This window comes from Mustela lutreola, chromosome 2 (genome assembly GCF_030435805.1).
Source record: "Mustela lutreola isolate mMusLut2 chromosome 2, mMusLut2.pri, whole genome shotgun sequence".
Lineage (NCBI taxonomy): Eukaryota > Metazoa > Chordata > Mammalia > Carnivora > Mustelidae > Mustela > Mustela lutreola.
In genome coordinates, this window is record NC_081291.1 from 92,612,273 (window position 1) to 92,634,951 (window position 22,679).

Below are 22,679 nucleotides of genomic sequence, written 5' to 3' on the forward strand. Positions count from 1 at the left end.
GTGCCCTCAACCCCATTTCTTTAAAAAGCTTTGCTGACCACCTAGAACTGGCCCTATGTTATTTGTTTTCCTAGCACTCAGTGCCTCTTAGTTTTCAGCCCAGGTAAAATTTTCTGTTCTTCCTTATGCCATAAGTTTTAATAGAGCATAACTCAGTTGCCCAACACAGGGCCTGCCTCATAGTAATAAATACTTGTTGAAAGAATAAATGAATAGATGAATTACTTTATTTTAAAAATAATATATTTGGCAGTTTATTAAGTGCATGTCATCTGTGTGTATTGGTTAATTTTCAAGCTAAGTTAATTTTCAATGACAAGTTCCAGTTTCACTCCAGTCTTGAAAGGATTTCTGGCAGGTGTGTTTGTTCATACTACTCAAGATGGGTACAGTATTTTAAATTGTATTTGCATCCAACTTACTGCATCATTAGACAAATCATGGAAGTTGTACTTGGGTTTATTCAATTCCATTTTACATAGGCTTTAAAATTTTAGACTATTGATATTTGGGGTTTTAGATTTAGGTAAGGATACCTAATACTGTGTTGTTTGAATGTGCCTTTTCTGGATGATTCAGGGTCATTGGTGTTATATGTGCTTGTATGGTTCAGGTATGGAAGGTAGGATATACATTTCTTTTGTTTTAAGCCCATACTTTCATATGTCAAACATTAACCATTAATTTCTCTCTAAACTGTCTTATTTTTACTGTGAAATTTAACTTTTGTTGATTTAGTTCTAGCCACACAGAAAAAGTATCTGGCTTTTCTCTACCTCTGATTTTTAAAACTGGCATGTAATATACTATGTTAATGTAGTTTGCAAGAGCTAAAATAAATGCAGTGTCTCTGGGCCTGTATATTTGCCAAAAGAATTCTGCTTTTTTCTGAGTCTCAGATTAATCACGAATGTTAAATGTGGAAATGGATTTGAGTTCTTAGAAAATTTACTATGTTTATAAATGTAATGTTACATAAATTTAGAGCTCGTTTATGTATAGAGATTTTAATGGTTTATCCTTTGTTATGGTATATTTTAAGTAGAAATAATATAAAATTGTATTAGCAATATATTTCTATTTAAAATACGCTATACATTTTACTAATAATTTATTCATATAATTAACTCAAGGTTTTTTATTATGGTGAAAATCAGAATCTATATTCTTTTTTTTCAAAGATTTTATTTATTTTGTTAGAGGGAGAGTGAGTGTGCATGAAGTGGGGAGAAGGGCAGAAGGAGAGGGAGAGAATCTTAAGCAGACTCTGTGCTGAACTTGGAACCCAGCATGAGGCTCAATCTCATGACCCTTGAGATTGTGACATGAGTTCACACCAAGAGTTGGACACTTAACCAACTCAGCCCCCCTGGTTCCCCAGAATTTATATTCTTTTAACTATTAAATGTTCTTTTAGACTTATGCTTTTCTAAGTATGTATGCTAACAGTATCATAATGTATAAAATGAAATGAATACAATCATTATAGTTTTTGGGTTTTATAAGGCACTGTCTATGAGTTGGATTACTGACCCCACTTTATGTTCCTTAGGTTACTGGTGTTGGCTACAATCCATTTGGGGAAGTGATTGTTGATGGTGATGTTGTTCATGGATTCTATAACCCAGCTGTTAGCAGAATTGTTGAGGTAAATCCTTTATTTTCTAAGACGGTGATTTTTCATAATGACTTAGGATGCAGGGATGGACTCATAGTTTCTGTGTATTTCTCCTAGGCGGGCTGTGTATGCAATGATGCCGTAATTAGAAACAACACTCTAATGGGGAAGCCAACGGAAGGAGCCTTAATTGCTCTGGCAATGAAGGTATGTGCCTGATTTCTCCTCTTTGACGTAAGAGACATCACCTTCAAATGAGAATGTGAGGCTAATCGATTTCAGTATTCTTGGTTTTTAGGTGTGGATTGAAGCCTCAATAGTATTTCACTGTTTTATTGCCTTTTGCGCATCAGTTTTATTCTTCCCGGATATACAGAGCTAATACAGCCTTTTCAGTAGACCTTTATCCCATACATTCAAGAACCAAATTAATGGCCAGTAACTGGATTTCTTTTTACGAAGGAATGTTCTCATAATATCTTCCATAATATTTAGAGTTTTGTGTGGAAAGCTTTCTAAATGTGTGTAATTGCTGAAGTACAGAGTTCCAAATGAGTAAAAGGCAACATTATTTAAATATTTTCAGGTAAAGATGTTAAGGCCCTCATGAGAAATCGGCTTTTCTTTCTCTAGTCTTCCTATTTCCTTTACTATCAATTTCTTAAAATGAGTGTAGAATTAGAATTTGTGTTGGGGCATCTATCCCAGTTGATGTCCTCTTCTAAGTCTTACATTTGATTATTAAACCTTAAGTCCCCTTTGTCAATCCCATAACAAAAATTAAAACTCCTACTTTTAAGAGCAGTCCTAGAAAATTTTGAGACTTGTGTGAAACAGAATACCTCTAAATGAGGTTGTTTGAATTGTGACTCAGTATAGGAATATAGGTTATTACATTTATTTTAATAATATAAAACTGATAGTTTTAGAATATATGTTTTGTTAACAAAAAGCTATGTTTCTTTATTATATTTAAAATAGCATTGTATAGCTTTTTGAAAGATATTTAAAAGTTCAGTCCGTTAACCATATTTACAGTGTTATACTTAACTTTATACTCTTACCTTTTTTAAGAGATAGAGATTATGAAACCACCTTCTTATGACTGGGGACCTCACATTTTAGGTAGGGAGTTGACACTGACATCCTTGGAACAAATACAAGTTAGACCAGTATAGCAGATAGTTAAGTCTTAAAGGTTGAGCCAAACAGGGCAAATTCAGACTTGAGACCCAGGCTTTGAGGGATAAGCAGGATTTAGATAGGAGATAGGCTAGGAAAAGAGCAAGGATAAAAGCATGGAGGAAAAAATAAGCATAGAATGCATGTCAGTTTATGTATTGCTTAACTTGGATGAAAAAAAAAGAGGAGTTTGAGTAGCCCAGATGATTGTTTAATAGACTGCATGGTGGGACCTTTGAAAGCCAAGAAGAAGAGTCTGAACATGTTTCAGTAGATAGCAAAGAGACAACAAAAAGCAATAATTTAGGTTTTTCAGTAGTTTAAAAAATATATTTGAATATTTGGAGGATAATGTGGAGGGTATTTGCAAGAACAAACAGCTACAGGACACTGGTAGTGGTCAGAATATCAAGTGGTAGGATGTAAGGGAGTAGGGTGGTAAGCAACAGGATAGATACATTTGAATCCCTAAAAAGTAAGAAATTGAAATTGAAGCATCTGTTGATCATAAACGTACATGCTCAGTCTTGGTCGGGTACCTTTATTTATTTGTATCCTGCTTCCTTCCAGAATTTGAGCCAGTAGAGATTTTAATTTAGTTGGTGTGAAGAGTTAGTCTACATATGGTCCAGGTAGCATGCTTTAGACTATATCTACATACCTAGGCTTTCATCTTGATCATGTATGTTGCCCTTCAGAGATATGTGGTATATGTAGATAGAGTACTGCTATCCTGTCACCATTATTTGAAAAATACCCAGGTATCTCTAGCCAGCTTAGCTGTAAGTTGTGACCCTTGTTCTTTGTTATAGGAAAAAATAGTCACATGTTGGTGAGATTTAACTTTCTTTTTGTGTCATGTAGATGGGTCTTGACGGACTTCAACAGGACTATATCAGAAAAGCTGAATATCCTTTTAGCTCTGAGCAAAAGTGGATGGCTGTTAAGTGTGTACACCGAACTCAGCAGGTACCCTTCCATGTAAAGAGGACTTACTAAAGCTTATTTAATATAGATGACTGTGTTGTATTGATTATTCACCTTGAGATTTAAACTTAATGATTTAAATTAAATTTAAATCATTGAGCGTAACAGAGGTCTCTTGCTTTAAAGTGTGTATAATTCATAGTAATTCATTCTTGTTGTTCTCATGTTCTCTTTGAATTCATGTGTAGGAACATCAGATTTTGCTGTGTGAGCAAACAGCTTAAAAAGATCTGGAGCCTGGTCTCAGTGTCCTAAAACTTGTGACACCAGAGTCTATCAACATTTTAGTTGCTGATGACTATGTATTATAGGTTTCTGCCCTCTGGTGTCAATCTGTGTTCTTTTACTGAAGGGAATGTCTTGTCTTCAGAACAAATAGAACCACATTATTTTGTGGAAAAGTGGTTACCAAATGTGTGTAATTCATGTTAGTTGATCCAGGTTACAAACTGGCAAAATGACGTGCACTGACATTTCAAGCTGCTACTTTGTTCCTGGGTGTTTTGGAAATGTTTACAAAGTTAGTGTAATATGGGTTCTTAATACACTGAGTAGGGTAGTAAGTGTATCTGCAGTGTATAATTATTTCACTCATAGTTGCTATTACCAGCTTGATGCTTAAACTTATTTTGCCTTTAAAATATACATATTTGTATTTTTATATTTTCTTTATTAGGAATTAATAATTGGTTATGTGTTTTTACCTGTGAGCAAATAGTTTGAAACCATTACATCTCTGTAGAAGGAATGGGTGAGAGGATTTTCCCCTCACCCCCATAATAAATAGGAAACATAATTGATTTTTTTAAAGATTTTATTTATTGGCAGAGAGAGCACACATGAGGATGGGGAACAGCAGGTAGAGGGAGAGGGAGAAGCAGAGTCTCCACTAAGCAGAGAGCCCGATGTGGGGCTTGATTCCAGGACCCTGAGATCACAACCCATGACAAAGGCAGACACGCAACCAACTGAGCCACTCCAGAAACATAATTATTTTTAAAGAAAGACTAGTTTGGCCAACATTGAACTTGTGAATGGTTGTCTGCCAGGAAGTCTGTTCATGAGGGGGAAAAATATTTTTGTCTAATCTTTAAAAAAACTTTTAAGAACTCCTAGGAAGGAGACAAGTGAAAATAAAACTGTAAAAATAACATAACTTAAACCTTGCAACGTAAGGAGTGCCTGGCTGGCACAGTTGGTGCAGCTTTGCGACTCTTGATCTCACAGTTGTAAGTTCAAGCCCGTATTGGGCATGGAGCCTACTTAAACCTTGTAACATAAAGTATTCAGAAATTGCTTTGGAGTTACATAATTTTCAGCTGATGTCTCTCGACATAAGAGTTATACAGCAAGCATATCTGTATGAGTTTATTTGGAAGGTCTCTTTCTTTACATTTTATAGGTATGATCACATAGTACTTAAAGATAACGTGGCTATGTAAAGTTGAATAATTTGACTTTAGCAGTTTTGAATGTAACTTCATCAGAGTTGTACTTTGGAAGTTGTATTTTGATGTGTTACAGTTTGATCTTCTTAGTTGTGGGAGTGGGAGTTAGGTAGCAAACAGGATATAAGTTTGGAAAGATTTGTGTGATGATTATTCTCATTTGCTGATCTGAAGCATTTCTCTTACAAAACAAAACCAGCCAATGTAACCAACAAAAATCCAAACTCATTGAAGTGACTCAGGATGTAGAAGAGGTCAGCCTGGCACAGATGTGGCATATTTACCAATTTAAAAATAACCCCAGTGGCTCAGATAGTTAGTTCTAAAAAGTCTTGTATTTGAGCATGTCAGTATACATTTATTTACACTTTCTCTCTGGAACCTGACAAAATGACAACCAGTGTATAAAGGATTTCAAAAAAGGAATGTACAGAAAACTCAGAGTGAAGATGGGGACTAAGGCAGAGAGCCAAAAACAGGAGATCAGTTTCAAATTCTTTGTGAGGATCCAGTAGAACTTACTCAAGTGCCTTTTCTGTTTCTTTAGGCCAGATCATTAGTGCCCCCCCCCCTTTTTAACCCCTGTAGAGTATCAGAAATCGCATCTTGGAGACAAGAGTGGAAAGCAGAATTAAGGCTTACAACTGAAATCACTGTGTTAAGGGCAAGTCATTGTCCTGAAGGATAAGCCTCTAGCCCTAATTCCACTTTCTTAGAATGCCTACAGGGAGGTCTCCATGCCCTCACTCTATAAGTAAGAAGATTGAAGAGTTGTAGAGAAGCTGACTGGTCCCAGGGAGATCCCAATGGTACAGAGTTGTTTTGTTTTAAGTAGGCTCCATACCCAGTGTGGAGCCCAATGCGGGGCCCCAACTCATGACGCTGAGATCAAGACCTGAACTGAGATTAAGAGTTGGATGCTAAACTAACCAATCCACCCAGGTGCCCCTAGTACAGAATATTCTTTGTTTTTTTTTTCTTTGTCATTCATTTACTTGAGAGAGAGAGAGAGAGAGAGAGAGAGAACACGTGAGCAGGACCTGGGGGTGAAGGGCAGAAGGAGAAGCAGACTCCCTGCCGAGTAGGGACCCCAATGTGGGACTCAATCCCAGAACCCTGGGATCATGACCTGAGCAGAAAGCAGATGCTCAACCAACTGATCCACCCAGGTGCCCAGTACCAAGTGTTCTTAACTAAGTTCTTCGTTCAGTGGTAGAGTTTACTGACTCCTGGTCATCATTTCATCACCCTAGGCCATCATTTGATAAACCCTGTCAATGCCCACAGAGCTTCTAGAACTTGAATTTCTTCCTTCTTAATGTAAATGGACCATCAGGTATTAGTAGATACTTGGGAAAAATCTTCGGCATGAAAGGCACAGACCAAACTAACAGAGAAAGGGGTCTCAGCAAAACAATGATAATGTTAGATGCTGAAGAAAATTTCCAAAGACCATAGAAAATGACAACAAAATACTTTAAATAGAATGTTTAAAAAATAAAGTCAAGGAATCTTTCAGAAAGTGGAACAAAAGGTCAAAGAGGTGCTTAATAAAAAAGATAAGGTACAAAAATCAGAAAATAAATAGAAGAGCTAACACCCACCTAATAGTGGTAAAAGGAAGAGAGTACAGAAAATGGAAAGTCTTTTTTTTTTTTTTTTTTTTTTTTTAAGATTTATTTATTTGAGGGGCGCCTGGGTGGCTCAGTGGGTTAAGCCGCTGCCTTCGGCTCAGGTCATGATCTCAGGGTCCTGGGATCGAGTCCCGCATCGGGCTCTCTGCTCGGCAGGGAGCCTGCTTCCCCCTCTCTCTCTCTCTCTCTGCCTGCCTCTCCATCTACTTGTGATTTCTCTCTGTCAAATAAATAAATAAAATCTTTAAAAAAAAAAAAAGATTTATTTATTTGAGAGAGAGATTGAGTGTGCACGCATACACATGAGCACACTGAGGGAGGTGGGGAGCCTGATGTGGGGCTTGATCTCAGGATCTTGTGATCACAACCTGAGCTAAAACCAAAAACTAAGAGTTGGCTGCTTAACTGACTGAGACACCCAGGTGCCCCCAAAATGGAAGGATTTTGTCAAATAACATCAGAAAATTTTCCAGAGGAAGAACCTCAGCTTCTAGAATAAAATTGCCTACCAGCTGCTCAGCACAATGAATTATGTTAAAGAAGGGTGGGGATAAACACAACAGTGCCCATAATCAAGAAATTTGAGGATGCTTAAGGAGAATTCTAAAAGCTTCCACAGGTTTAGGGGCCAGAGAGGAGGCAAGATCATATACAAAGGTTTAAGTATTAAATCAGCTTCTTTAGACTTTTCAGTTTTTTTTTTTAAGATTTTATTTATTTATTTGACAGACAGAGATCACAAGTAGGCAGAGAGGCAGGCAGAGAGAGAGGGAGAAGCAGGCTCCCTGCTGAGCAGAGAGCTCAATGCAGGGCTCGATCCCAGGATCTCAGGATCATGACCTGAACTGAAGGCAGAGGCTTTAACCCACTGAGCCACCCAGACACCCCTAGAGTTTTCAGTTGTAACACTGGACTCTGGAGGCTGTAGGATAATAGAGGAATGTCTTCAAATTGAGAGGAAATTTATTCTCAGTTGAACTTAAAAATGTGGTGATAGAATAAGTGTTTTAAGATATTCCAAGTCTCAAAATGTATATCCCACACACTTTTTCTTAGATACTTGCAGATATTTTATTTCAAGATAAGACAATAGATAAGGAAAAGGAAGACTTAAAACCCAAAGAATTCTAACCTGGAGAATGGTGCAAAGAATCCCCAGGATAGAGGTGAAGAGAAGTTCCTGGATACTGGTTGTGGAGCAGGCCTACAAATTGACCATCTTGAACTAGAAAGGAAAGGAGAATAAGACTCAAGAAGGATGTCTTCAGTAATGATGTGGAAGGAATAGCTTACCTGCTCATTTAATCATGTGAAAAATACCATTGAAAAGGGCTGTATATTGCATGGAAGAGTTTGGAGATAATTAGTAATAGGTACAAACAAAACTAAGCAAACAAAAAAAGGAAGTTATTAAATTTTTAAAAGATAAACAGGAAAAGAAATATATTTGATTTATATAGGCTGTGGAAGCAACATCATACCTTTCTCTTGCCTCCCTACTTTCTATTATCTGCTCACTAGTTACCTGGGGACCCAGGCAGATGGAAATTGCATCTCTGTGTGCCCACACTACCTTAGTAGGACCAGAGGAATAGCACATTATTTCCTTCCAAATGGAAATAATGTGCTATTCCTCTGGTCCTACTAAGGTAGTAGGGGCACAATACTGCTCATATTTATTGACAAATCATGTCACTCCTGACTTTAAAATGGGAGAGAAGGGCAGGGAAATACATTCCTGTCATGTACCTGCAAGAAGTGGGATGTTTGTGAACTGTTCTAGTGATTGTTATTTCATTCAGCAATGAGGAATCATAAAGTAAAAAAAAGTACTGACAACTTTGCTTTAACTATATTTTGATGATGGGGAGTGGAAGAATAGGTAGTAGGAGTGGCTAAACTATCAGCCTGTTGCAATGGACAATGTATAATAAAAGTAGCTGTTGGGCGCCTGGGTGGCTCAGTGGGTTAAGCCGCTGCCTTGGGCTCAGGTCAGGATCTCGGGGTCCTGGGATGGAGTCCTGCATCGGGCTCTCTGCTCAGCAGGGAGCCTGCTTCCCTCTCTCTCTCTGCCTGCCTCTCTGTCTACTTGTGGTCTGTCTCTGTCAAATAAATAAATAAAAAATATTAAAAAAATAAAAGTAGCTGTTTAAATGTATTTAAGAACATGGAGATAAATGCCGAGAAACAGCTAAAAGAGCTCTGTGGAGTAGGACTAGAGGTAAGAAAGTTTGGACAGGTGACTGTAGTTTTTCATTGTAAACTCTTGAATAATGCTTTGCCAGGGTAAAAAGTAAAATGTTCTGATTATACCACAAGGTGGTTGTGAGAATTAAATGGGATCACATACATTTGTACATATATTAGCAACTAATAGAAAGCCTGAACCACTGCTTGTGGGCTGGTGATAGATCTCTTTCCTTTTCCAGTTAGGTTGTAAGGCTCTCCCCAAACCCCAGAGTGACTAATCCAGGGCTTCATATAACATTACCTTCAGTGTATGGAGGTAAGGATGGAAAGTAGATGCTGTTTTCTCTAGTGAGTAAAGAAAGCTTCCGCAAATGAGCTTTTAATCTTCAAAGTTCAAGTGCCACTCAGAGCCTTAGTTAGGCTTGAGTAACTCGCTGGGGATTATGAGAAATGCATGCCATGTATTGTTGGCCTCTAGTGGCAGATATGCACAAGTTGAAATTAACTTGAATTTATTTGCTGTTTTTTCCTTTTAGGATGGACCTGAGATTTGTTTTATGAAGGGTGCTTATGAACAAGTGATTAAGTATTGTACTACATACTATAGCAAAGGGCAAACTGTGACACTTACCCAGCAGCAGAGAGATCTCTACCAACAAGAGAAGGCACGAATGGGCTCTGCAGGACTCCGAGGTAAGGCCATTTCAGCATAGTCCTTCAGGTGGAAAGATAATGCTTTCTTTTTTCTTTCTCTCTTTCTTCTTCTTCTTTTTTTTTTTAAATTGAAGTAGAGTTGACATACGATGTTATATTAATTTCAGGTATACAACGTATTGATTTGACAAGTCTATACATTGTGCTATGCTCACCATTAATAGCATGGTCGCCATCTGTCACCGTACAGCATTCTTAACCATATTATTGAGTATATTCCCTATGCTGTACTTTTTTATTTTATAAATGAAAATTTGTATGTCTTTATCCCATTCACCTATTTCACCTATCCTTGCACCCTCCTCAGTGATTCCTTCCTTTAGTTTTAGATGATTTTGTGCTTTACTTTGGAGCTGTTCCACTCGATCCTAGGTTTTGTAGAACACTGCCATTTCTGAAGTGTTATATTTTAGTTTTAGTTGGCTATTTGGCCCCCAAAACACAGGAAGTCGGGAATGTAGCAAAATGTGAAATTTCTGGTACTTATAAACCTGTGTTAGTCTCTGAGTAGGTGATAGAAATTTTATTTTAGACAAGTTTTTCTTGTGAGAAGGGAGATGGAGGAAGGTAAGGTGGTATTACTCCTTATTTCATCATTTTGACTGTCTTGTTTATTAACAGATCTAAAATATTTTCCTAAATATTAATATTTTAAGGCTCTACTTTGCCCTTTAAACTGAGGTGATTCCTTACTTGTTTCTCTTCTGTTCACCTCCTTCCCTTGCCATTTTCCAGAGTGGAAAAAAGGTGTCCAGATTCTGCTTTATGTCTGTATTGCTGACTGAACAGTGATGGGGAGAGAGGGTCTGCTATGCATATACACATTAGGTGGTTTCTTCTGGGGACAGCATGTGTAAGATTGAAGAAACAGGGGTTGGGGCCTGCTTGTGGGGAATATATATATATATATATACTTGTATAGTCTCTTTCAAGGAAATTGGAAGAGTTGGCCTCCTTAAACTTACCATTTTTACAAAATAGAAGTCAAACACAATCCTGGCAGGAGGAAGCAACTTAATATAAAAAATATTCCTTTTATTCCCTTATCAGGGGTCTCTGGTTATAAAACATTTGGATAGATGTACAGAATTTCTGCTGTTAATAATGAGCTAGGTTTAGAAAGGTATTCTTGTAGCTTTGAAGGCAGAATTTTGTTCTGAGCAGCTCACAGCAAGAGGGTTCAAAGTTGGCTTGGGTTTAGAGACACTAAAGAAGTTTCAGAGGTTTCACACTTTTTAAACTCTTTTCATATAGAACACAGGATAATAAAATACAATATATAATAATACAGAATACTCTAGGCTAATACCACCCCTCCACTGAGAGTGTTAGGAGCTGATTTCTTTTCTTAGGGTTTGCTGACACATGAATTGATACTCACTATTCCCTTGTAGTTGTCCTCTACGTCTGTTCCAACACCAGAGACTATCAAGTGTCTCATTTTCTCCAGGGTGAAAGCTTTTGGGGCTTACATCTACATAAATAGGTGTATGACTCTGATGTTGGGGAAATAAAAGTCATTTGCCTCTAAGCTTAGTTTTCAAAATATATTTAATCTCTCAAATCTTCTGCTTGAATAAGAATTGATACTGCTTGTGATCTGGTTATAAATCTGGTTCAGTTTCTCTATGAGATAGATACGTTTAGTTAGTGTGCTTTTTTGTGTTTTCTCCTGTAAATTGTTCAGTCTGATAATATTCCAAATGGAGACACATCCCTTTGACTCATAGGATAGTTACCAAAAGGTCCAGAATTCTGAGAAGAAGCTAAATGATAGTGGAAATGAACAGTATTTTGTGTTATAGCTCAAGTGCCCGAGGATGATGGGAAACTCCCAATAATGATCTGGTGGTGTTATGGTAGATATGGTAGATATTCTTAGGGAACCAAAGTTACAAGTAAGAAATACTTATTAATGTTACAAAAAGAATGAAAGAATTTGAACTACTTTTAGTAGTGTTGTGCAGTCACTTTACAGATTAATTTACCTCCTGGTGTTTGTCATTTATAAAATTGTTATATGTTGTGTATAATTAATTAATGTAGACTTTTCTTCAAGCTATTGAATTGTTCTGAAGACCTATAAAATGGAAAGATGAAGATACATTAGTAGCAACCCCCTTTAGAGGTGTCTGTTTAGAACTGACTTTCAAAGATCAACAAACCAATAGTTTCTCCAAATACCTAATTATATTCTCTAAAGAACTAATACTTGATGTTCAGAGGAGCTGTGTGTAGTCACTTTGTAAAAACATTATTTATTCACTCCTTACTTGCCTTCTCTGCTTAACAATTCTTTAGTCTTACTTCTTTTAATTTTTAATAGCTTTAAGCCACCCCATATCTAGAATCACTAAACTAATGTCTTAACATGTAATAATTTTTATATTTAATGATTATATAATAGCTACAATGACGTTATAGTCTTAATTGATTTCTTTGTCTCTAGCTTTTGTCAAGTAGATTGTAATGCTTTTGTGACTCACATTTTCTTTTTTGGACTTTATCATTTCCTCAGTTCTTGCTTTAGCTTCTGGTCCTGAACTGGGACAGCTGGCATTTCTTGGCCTGGTGGGAATCATTGATCCTCCTAGAACTGGTGTGAAAGAAGCTGTTACAACACTCATTGCCTCAGGAGTATCCATAAAAATGATTACTGGAGACTCACAGGAGACTGCCATTGCAATTGGTATAAGTAGACTGCTTCCCTCTCTTTTGTTAATCGCTTTTCTTTAACTGTAGTGCATAATTTTGTGGGCCATTAGATATAAAGTGTGTATGCATAATATTGACATACAATTAAAATGGACAGTTTTATTCATACTCTAAAAATATGGGCAAAAAATTTAGGTTAAGAAGTAGTATTATTAATTGAAAATACATAACTAAACTGTTAGGAAATCACATTAGGTTTTACTCATAAAAGAATAGTTGATTATTGTTAACCTCATAATCCACTGTGCTGTTGAATAAAAGCACTGGATTATGCTCATGGAAGAAAACATGAAATTTAGTTTTCCCTTTAAACTTGAGGATAATTTTCAAAGCAGACTTTGACTTCTCCCTGATTTAGAAGAAAATAGCTTGTGTCTATATTCTGTTGTTAAATGATGTATGTGCTTATGTTGTTTGAATGCCATTTAAGATTACCTTAAGAAATACGAGAGGGGAGCGTGGATAGCTCAGTTGGTTAAGCATCTGCCTTCGGCTCAGGTCATGATCCGAGAGTCCCAGGATTGAGCCCCGCATCATACTCCCTGCTCAGTGGGGTGTCTTCTTCTCCTTCTTCCACTCCCTGTGCTCATGTGCTCTCTCTCTCATTCTCTCTCAAATAAGTAAAATCTTTAAAAAAAAGAAAGAATGAACGAAAAGAAATATGAGGAGAGACTCTTGGATGGCTCAGTTGGTTAGGCATCTGACTCGATTTCGGGGCAGGTCATGATCTCGGGGTTGTGAGATGGAGCCCCACATCAGGCTCTGTGCTGGGCATGAAACCTACTTGGGATTCTCATTCTCCCTTTCCCTCTGCACCTCTCCCCGGCCCGATAGATAGATAGATAAGGGAAAAAAAGGTACTGAAAGTTAATCTGGAGTTTGTAAACTGTGATTAATACTGATAAGCAGTTTGCTAATGTCCATTAATTCTGGTTTTATTAATATGTGGAGAGACTGGGATAGGAGTTTCACACTTTATGTTATCTAAGACTATATCACCAGAAACATAGTGGTATAGGTAGAGGGAAGAATAAAGCTAGAAAAACTTTCCAACATCTATTTTCTTTTACATATAACTACATGATTACCACAGATCCAGTACTGTTTTGTCTGGCTTTAGAGTCTTTTTACTTAAAATGCATTTTGATCTTTATTAAAATTGAGCTACTAAGCAAAACCTGATGGCCCCTTTTCAGTGCTTAGGGTTGATGGATTAAATTGTGAAAACTCTTTATTCTTAAATTTAAACAAGAATAAGACAAACAGAAAACCCCAGACTTTTTACTAATTCAGTTAGGTTTGTCTTGCTAGTAATTTTTCTTGTGATCCCTTGGTATAAAGGCATTTTGTACTTAAAAAAAGAATGGATAACAAATCATACTAAGTGAGCATTATATTGACTAGCTTAGCAAGCAAAACTCATTTGTTCAATATGTTTTCTCTCCCATTTCCTTTTAGCTAGTCGTCTGGGATTGTATTCCAAAACTTCCCAGTCAGTCTCAGGAGAAGAAATAGATGCAATGGATGTCCAGCAGCTTTCACAAATAGTACCAAAGGTAGGCCTAAACTTAAAGCTTTTTAGATGGAAAGGCCCTATTCTAAGTGTTACCATTTGACTGTTACCTTCATGAAACTGAGAACAATGGAGACAGGACCACCTAATTTCTGATACAGATCATGAAATGAAATCTTACCATTGAAGTAAGTCTTATCACTGAGAATATTTATGATGCATTATTTATGATCATTATGAATACCAGAGCGGATTGTTAACTTCAGCAGGAATCAACTTTCCTCTGAGGAAGGTTCTATGGAGGTTAAGTGGTTGAATTGTATTTATAAAGTACAGAGTGGAGAGAGACTTTGTAATTTTTACCCATTTGTTTTAAACATGACATGAGTATTTAATGCTTTTTTTAAAAAATGGAGATATCATTTATATACAGAAAAATTTACCCTTTTTAATGTACAGTTTTAAGTTTTGACAAATGCATGTAGTCTTGTAACCAGCCACAATCAAGATATAGAATAGTTCCGTCATATCCCCACATTCTCCTTTGTGCCTTTTTAAAATAGTCAAATCCTCTCTCTACTTTTAGCAGTTGGCAACCACTGATTTGTTTTCTGTACCTGTAGTTTTGCCTTTTCCAGAATGCTCTAAAAATTAATCATATAGTATGAGGCTTTGGATCTGTTTCTACCATTTAGCATAATTCTTTGAGATTTATCCATGTTGGATGTGTGTATTAATGATATGTTCTTTTAATTGCTAAGTAGTAATCCAGTGTTTGAGTGAATGTTACTTGTTCACTGGTTTAAAGACATTTGTATTATTTCCAGTTTTTGTTGATTAGGAATAAAGCTACAGTAAACCATGTTTAGATTTTTGTAAGAAAATAAATTTTCGGGCTGCATGGGTGGCTCACTTGGTTGGGCAGCTGCCTTCGGCTCGGGTCATGATCCCGGCGTCCTGGGATTGAGTCCTGCATCTGCTTCTCCCTCTGACTCTGCCTGCCACTCTGTCTGCCTGTGCTCGCTCTCTCTCTCTCTGACAAATAAATAAATAAAAATCTTAAAAAAAAAAAATGTTTAAAAAGAAAATAAATTTTCATTTCTCTTGGGTAAATACCTAAGACTGACTGATTGCTGGGTCACGTGGTTAACATATGCTTAACCTTGTAAGAAACTGCCAAGTTGTTTCTCAGGTTGCTTTATTGTTTTGCATTCCCATCAATAATATTTGAAAGTTCTAATTGCTCTGCAGCCTCGCCAGCACATGGGATTGTCAGTTCTCTCACACTGTATTCTAATAGATAGATAGTGTTATTTAATGATCTTCAGGATCTTTATTTGCCATTCATATATCTTCTTCTTCTTTTTTTTTTTTTTAAAGATTGATTGATTGATTGATTTGACAGACAGAGATCACAAGTAGGCAGAGAGGCAGGCAGAGAGAGAGGAAGGGAAGCAGGTTCCCTGTCAAGCAGAGAGCCTGATGCAGGGCTCAATCCCAGGACCCTGGGATCATGACCTGAGCCGAAGGCAGAGGCTTTAACCGACTGAGCTACCCAGGTGCCCCCAAGGTGCCCCCATATATCTTCTTTAATGAAGTGTCTGCCCTGCCTATTTTGAAAAAATTGTGTAGGTTTTCTTATTGAATTTTGAGAGTTCTTTATATTTTGTAGATACAAATTCTTTATCAGATACTCAATTTGAAGATAGTTTTTCCTAGTCTGTGGGTTATCTTTTTATTCTGTTAACATTCTTTCAGAGAGCTGGACTTTCAGATTTTGATGAATTTTATTTTATCATTTTTTTTCTTTTATGGATCCTGATTTGGATGTCTTCTCTAAGAATACTCTGCCTAACCCAGTGTCACAAAGATTTTTTTAAACCTATATTTTCTTCCAAAGTCTGTCTTTATATTTTTAGGTTTTACACTAAGGTTTGTGATCCATTTTGAATTTTTGTGTATGTATGTGAGAAATGGGTTGAAGTTCAGTTCTTTTGCAGATGGATATTCAATTGTTTCAGTACCATTTGTTGAGAAGACTTTCTTTGTTTTAGTTTGAATAAGCTAAAAAAAAAAAGACTGCTTTTTTTTTTTTTTTCAAATGCCTTTTTACTTTTGATTGTAATGCTTTTCTAACAGATTATTTGTAGGTAAAGAACCTTTTCTTCATAACCTAGTAACTTCTTTAGGGCCTTCAGGTATAAGATTATTTTCTTAGGATGTTTTGGTGGGCAGCATTCCACAGAACCTGATTTGTGTTTGCATAGATCCTGTAGGAAGGGCCCCAAAAAGGATAGGCAGTATTATCGTATCTAAGCTCTTGACAGTTCAAATTTCTTGTCCTGTTATTTCACCTATTTATGCACATATATTTGTATATTGTTTAAAGTAAGTGTTTATCATCTCACCTTTACTTTATTAGGCATATTTTACCTATTGTTGACAGTAGTAAAATGTGCTACCTTCTTCACTTATTTTACATTCAGAACTGCAAATTATATGTTTAAGCACTGAATTTTCTTAAATTATTTCCACATGTTAACTTAAAGCTTTTTATAATACAATTTTCTGATTAGAAAATTTATTCATTAGTAGTATATGTTCATTGTGGACAAACTGAAAACATAGAAAAGTAAAAGCTAAATTGGAAATTGCCTGTAATACAGAGAGATTGTATGCCCACAGAGCATCCAAAATAATAAATTAACCCATTTTTTAAAAAATGTGTTTAACAAAACCTGGTTGGAACTTTATGAAATTATAAAGAGGAATATTCATTTAACATAACTTCAGCATTCCTAAAATCACTAGTTCTTATTTTACTTGGGTATACTGTGTATGGATAAACACATGGCAAATACATGGTTCTATAATCTTCTTGTTGAAATTTTAGCTTCCATTTATTTTTTGTTATTGTAAACAATACTTCAAGGATAATAACAGTAAGCAAACATTTACTATGTGCCAGGCAATGCATATATTACATACATTATCTATTTACTTAGAATAGCCATCTTATAAAAGAAGGGCAGCCCCATTTTTAGAGATGAGAGCATTGAGGGCCAGGGAATTTGGGATACTTATTTGAAGTCTCAGAGCTGATGAGTGGTAACAGGGGCATTGGAACTGGAACCCAGGTCTGTGTGACTCTTGAGTTCATCTGTTGCTTACTGATTCATTGAACATTATTGTACAAGATTCTGTGCCCATCTCTGATTATTTCTGTAGAATAAATTCCTGCAGGTAAAATGATTGGATGAATTACCAACACATTTACAAAACTCTTAAAATATATTGGTAAATTGTCCTCTGAGAAGGTTTTAGTTTATGTTGCCACAAACTGTGCTTCATACAGTAGCATTTAGTCCCTAGGCCTCCAGCCTCACTTGTGGTTAGACTTTAGCTATTGTTACTAGTAGACATGTACTGTTACATTTGTTTATGTTTTCTGTTTCTCAAGCTGTAGTTCCTCATGAATGCTGTTTTCAGAGCATCTGGGAACAGTGTGGGCATTTGCTTTATTTTACGTTTAGTGGGGAAGCTATTTCCATATTTGAATGGGACTGTGTGTGTATGTGTCCTTTCCTGATAGTTTCTTCCTGACATTTATTTCTGCAATAAATTCTGTATTAGGTTCCCCAGGGGTATTGGGGCAGAGTATACATTAGTAAGTATATGTGAAATCTGCAGTTAATTAAACATTTTCCCATTAGACCTTTGTTCAACCTTTTCTTCCCAACCTATTCCCAGAGATGGTAACAAGTAGTGAAACTGACAGATTTGAAGTTTCATTTTATTTGCTTTCTTGGTTCATTCTCTGGGCTCTCTGATAAAAATGCTAATGAACTCTGGAAACCATCTTAAGTGTACTTAGAGAGGGAAGTAGCAAATTGCAAATTACAAATTATACTGTCAGCTTGGACAAATTATATCTTTTCCAGATAAGAGTTTTTGTGCATTAATTATGGCAGATGCCCCGGTGCTATTCCAAAGAGACTAAAATAATATAAAACCTAAGCCTTGTGAAGAAGCTTGTTGAATTACTTAAAGTCATCCTCCTCTAAAGAGGAATTCTATAAATACCAAGGCTTCTTTCCAGATGTTTCTTTTGAATACCTAAATCTTTTCTCCAAACGTTGTTAATGAATTACTCTAGTTCTTTGGACTTAGCTGGACCCCCCTTTTCCCTCAACTTTATTTTCCTTCCCACTTCATTTTGTGTTTATGGAAAACTCTCTTATAGCTAACACTTATACTTAGTCTGATGTTTTTATTTCATATCAGTTTGAATAGATTTTATTAGTGTTAAAAACAAAAAGAATTTTCTTCTAAATTGCCAGCTTACTGAGATTTTCCCACATCTACTAATCACCTTAACTCTTTTCCTTATTAAAATATCTTTTAGCTTTCTCTTTCTGTAATTCAGTCATATTTCAGATCTAACATTGCTCTGTCCTGTTGATTTAGAGCTATTAAAGAATAATATGGAAACTGAATTTTGCTTAATGATTTATCAAGTCCGTCTGGGTATTCTCATTGTTTTTGATGAATTCTTCGAGTGTGTCCTATATTTCCCAGTGATAAAAGTGGACATTCTGTTTCCTTCTTTGTGTTTTTTTTTAAATAGTAGTACCTCCAATTGTAATTCTTTTTCTTTTCTTTTTCTTTTTTTTTTTTTTAACATATAATGTATTATTAGCCCCAGGAGTACAAGTCTGTGAATCGCCAGGTTTACACACTTCACAGCACTCACCATAGCACATTCCAGTTGTATTTCTACCAAACCTATTAACCAAATCTCTGTAATTTAATCGCAATCTGTGTGCTGTTTAATTTTTGGTAGGTTGTAAATATTTTTTTTCAATCACCTGTTTGGGTTTTTTTTTCCCCTCTTCAGTGCATTAGGTATCTTTTTATCTTTCCTGGAAGGTTGAGGAAACTCTAGCAGGTTATTTTAATGCCAGGAATGTTTTTCATTAACTTCTCCTTTAATATTTTCCTGCTTTCTTCTTTTTATAACTTCCTTCCCTAATACCATTGTCTATCAGAACTCTGAGTGCCAACCACAAATATGACACTGAAAAGAAGGCATGAGAAAAGAAAAATACATAGATTTTCCTCTCTCTTTTTGATGATTTTCATCTTTTTTTCCCATATTTTCCCCTAAACACTCTCCTTTTCTGAAAAAGTTCTACTTCTTTTTTCACTGTCCTTTTACCTTCCTGTCTTCATTCTATCCTTTCCCCTCTTACTCCCAAATTACAGAGATTTTATTGTGTGCTTTTACCTTTAATCAATATATTATTTTTTTCCAGGTAGAGAAACAGATGATAAAGGTGAAAAGATTATGAACAGAGGAAATTCATTTACCCCCAAGTTTAATCCAATCTCTGTGATAGAGTGATGTAGCTCAATCTTCAGTTCTTTCTGGTTTTTTTTTGTTTGTTTGTTTTGTTTAGATCTCATTTCTTTAGGCCATAATTTTGTGTCACTACATTTAGTGTTTTTAGTCACTAAAAAGATGGACCTGCTCTTTTGGTGCTTTAAGAACAAATTTTGCTCTGTACCACATGCAAAAAAAACTACTGCTCTAGTTTTTGAGCTGCCACTGAAGCTTTGAAACACTAAAATCTTGTATCAAATGGTAGGTGTACTGGATGCATGCCGATTAATGTTACTGCCCAAGAGAAATACTCTTTCAGTCAAACAATTGGCATCTTCATTGCCATTGTCAGTGAAAACGCAGTGGCTATAATGGAATAATTTGCAGTGTTTCAAATGATTTGCAGTGGAACAAAGGCAGAATTTTACTGTTCAACCTGAGTATTGGTAATTAACCTTTTATTTAAATACTCTGTAAAATCCACAGTCTTTGCCAAACACTCCTATACTTCAGCAATATGTGCTACATGATCAATTTCTGCAGTAATGTAAAATTTTTTACTTAGAAGACAAATAGTATATTTTCATTGCATTTGTAGCTTAGTCCTTGTTAAAGATAGATGAAAGAGTCTCAGTGAATTTTTGAAATTTTTTGAAAGGAAATATATTCTCCAGATATGAATTACACGATTCATAGTACCTGGAGGACCTAGGCATATGTAATAATATGATATTCCAGTTAAATTGAGTCTTTTGCCTAAGAAAAAAATCCTCATTTTTTTATACCTTTATTAAACTTGGGAAGGAACCTGAGAATAGTCTACATGATGGTACTAAGAGTCATTCAATGATTTATTAATTTATTTTATATGTAATTAGGGAGGACTGAGGTATGGGATAAAAATCTTTGCCTTCAGTGGAGCTTACAAGTCTAAGATAAGTAAATACATACATTATGTCAGATAAGTGCTAATGAGCATCGGCAAAAGCAGAGAAGAGACAGATGAATGTCTGAAGAGGTAGATTCAAATTTTTAGATAACGTGGCTAGGAAGGGCCTCCCTGGCAGCCCATATAATATCTGAGGAAAGAGCACTCCAGACTGAAGGAACATGAGGTTAAAGACCTTGAGGCGAGTGTATGTGGCACGTTTCAGGAACAAGGAGGAGGCTGGTGTAGGTGTAGTTCAGGTGACTAGTGAGGAAGGGGCATGTACTTCATTGAAGGCCTTGGTAGATAGTGATGGACTTTGGCATTCATTCTGAGGGAGGTAGGAAGTCATTGTAGCATTTTGAGCAGAGGATGGATGTGATTTGATTTCTGTTTTAAAAGTTTCATTACAGTCACTATGTTGAGAAGAGACTGCAGGAGGCAAGGGCAGAAATAAGAAATCAGTTCAGGTGTTGGCCTAGAGTGTTGGCAATGGGCTTAGAGGAAGGAGGTTGAATTCTGGATTTATTTGAGGATCGAACCAATAAGATTTGCCGTTAAACTGCTTGTGGCATCTGAGAGAAATGGAGGAATCAAGGACTGACCCCCAAAATTTAGAGCCTGAGGGGCGACTGGGTGGCTCAATGGGTTAAAGCTTCTGCCTTCGGCTCAGGTCATGATCTCAGGTCCTGGGATCGAGCCCCACATCGGGCTCTCTGCTCAGTAGGGAGCCTGCTCTCTGCTCTCTCTCTGCCTGCCTCTCTGCCTACTTGCGATCTCTGTCAAATAAATAAATAAAATCTTAAAAAAAAAAAAAATTAGAGCCTGAGTGACTATGAGGGTATACTTAACCATTAGCAGAGGATATGAAGGAGTATGTATTTTGGAAAATAACACGGGTTCAATTTGTGATATTTTTAAGTCTTAGATGAGACAGCCAAGATGAAATGTGGAATAGATGGGTGGATTCATTTCATTGGTCTGTATTTTAGAAGAGCATTGGGGTGGGAGACAAAAAATGTATAGTAATAAATAAAATCTAAATCTCTAAGGCTGGATGAGATCACCTAGGGAGAAGTAGGGGATTCTTAGACCTCTTATAGTGGGGATTTTGAGAACTAAGTTGTGGAATATTCCAACATTCAGACTTCAGGGAGGTTTGGAGGAACCTGCACAAGAAGAGCAGCCAGAAAAGTGGGAGGAAGACTAGAGAGTATAGGGTGTCACGGAAGTCAAGTGAAGAAAGTGTTTCAGGAGGAAGGAATTGCCAGCTATGTTAGGGTGCTGCTGAGAGGTTAAGTCAGAAGAGAAATGACCATTGATGTTAGCAATGTGGGAGGTCTTTGGTAATCTTGAAAGGGGTTTCAGGGCAGTGGTGGGGACAAGGGTCCGATTGGGATTGATTCAGGAAAGAATGAGAAGAGAGATGGGAGACCGCAAGTACAGAGTTTTGCTGTAAAGAGAATGGGGTAAATAGGTTGGCAGCCGAAATGAGAAGGGAAGTTTTTAGTTTTGTTTTTATTTAAATGGAAGAAATCACGGCATGTTATATACTGATGGTAAAGATGCATTGGTGAGGAAAAGATTTTGATATAAGAGGCGGGAGAATTTCTGGAGCAATGATCTTAAATGGGTCTGAAGGTAGAATATTTGACCTGCACTAGGAGCATATTCAGCTCATCCGTAGTAAAAGGAGAGAAGGCAAGGATTGTGTCTGGATACAGGTTTTGGGTGGTGGGAATTATGAAAGTTCTCTTCTGCTTCTGTTTTCTTTGAAGTGGGAAGCAAGATGGTCAGCTGAGACTGAGGTTGGAAATGGGGATAAATTGAAAGTATGAGTAGAGAAAACTTAGTATGAACTAATTTTCTAGGACAGTAGGGAAGAGAATGACACATTATGTAGATGTTAAAAATCACCAGGAGTTGGAAGTGTTGTTGGAAAGAGTGACAGTGAGGAGGAAATTAAATAAGTCACAGGGATGAAAAGTCCAGCATAAAGAAAATAGTTACTAATATAATGTCTGGTGACAGATGGTAACTACACATATCATGGTGAACATTGCATAATGTATAGAATTGTTGAGTCACTCTTTTGTACCCATGAAACTAATACAACGTTGCATTTGTTTAAAAAAAAAACTGAAAAAAATTTTGTGAAATGTCGGGGAGTGACCTATAGCAGTGAATGAATGCCCATTTAGTGGGAAGTCTAGTCTTACATGACATTCAAAACTAGGGTTTTTATGAATAAAGAAAGGAGAATGAAAGACACCTACCCCTGTCTAGTGTCTCCTGATGGTACTGTGAGAGGACTGTCGGGATGGCCTTGGTTTATGAAAAAAGAGGTTAGAGCAGTGTGGAAAAGTA

The 22,679-nt window shown here is 36.5% G+C and overlaps 1 protein-coding gene across 5 annotated transcripts in view; it reads left to right on the forward strand.

Annotated features, from left to right (window-relative positions):
- Window positions 1-22,679, forward strand: part of ATP2C1 (ATPase secretory pathway Ca2+ transporting 1) — a 169,710-nt gene that overhangs the window by 122,025 nt on the left and 25,006 nt on the right. For all 5 annotated transcript variants that reach the window (XM_059162586.1, XM_059162585.1, XM_059162587.1 and 2 more), the window contains 6 exons: window positions 1,553-1,648; window positions 1,736-1,825; window positions 3,665-3,769; window positions 9,596-9,752; window positions 12,292-12,462; window positions 13,947-14,044. In XM_059162586.1, the coding sequence (XP_059018569.1) occupies window positions 1,553-1,648; window positions 1,736-1,825; window positions 3,665-3,769; window positions 9,596-9,752; window positions 12,292-12,462; window positions 13,947-14,044 (717 nt within the window). The remainder of the gene's footprint in view (window positions 1-1,552; window positions 1,649-1,735; window positions 1,826-3,664; window positions 3,770-9,595; window positions 9,753-12,291; window positions 12,463-13,946; window positions 14,045-22,679) is intronic.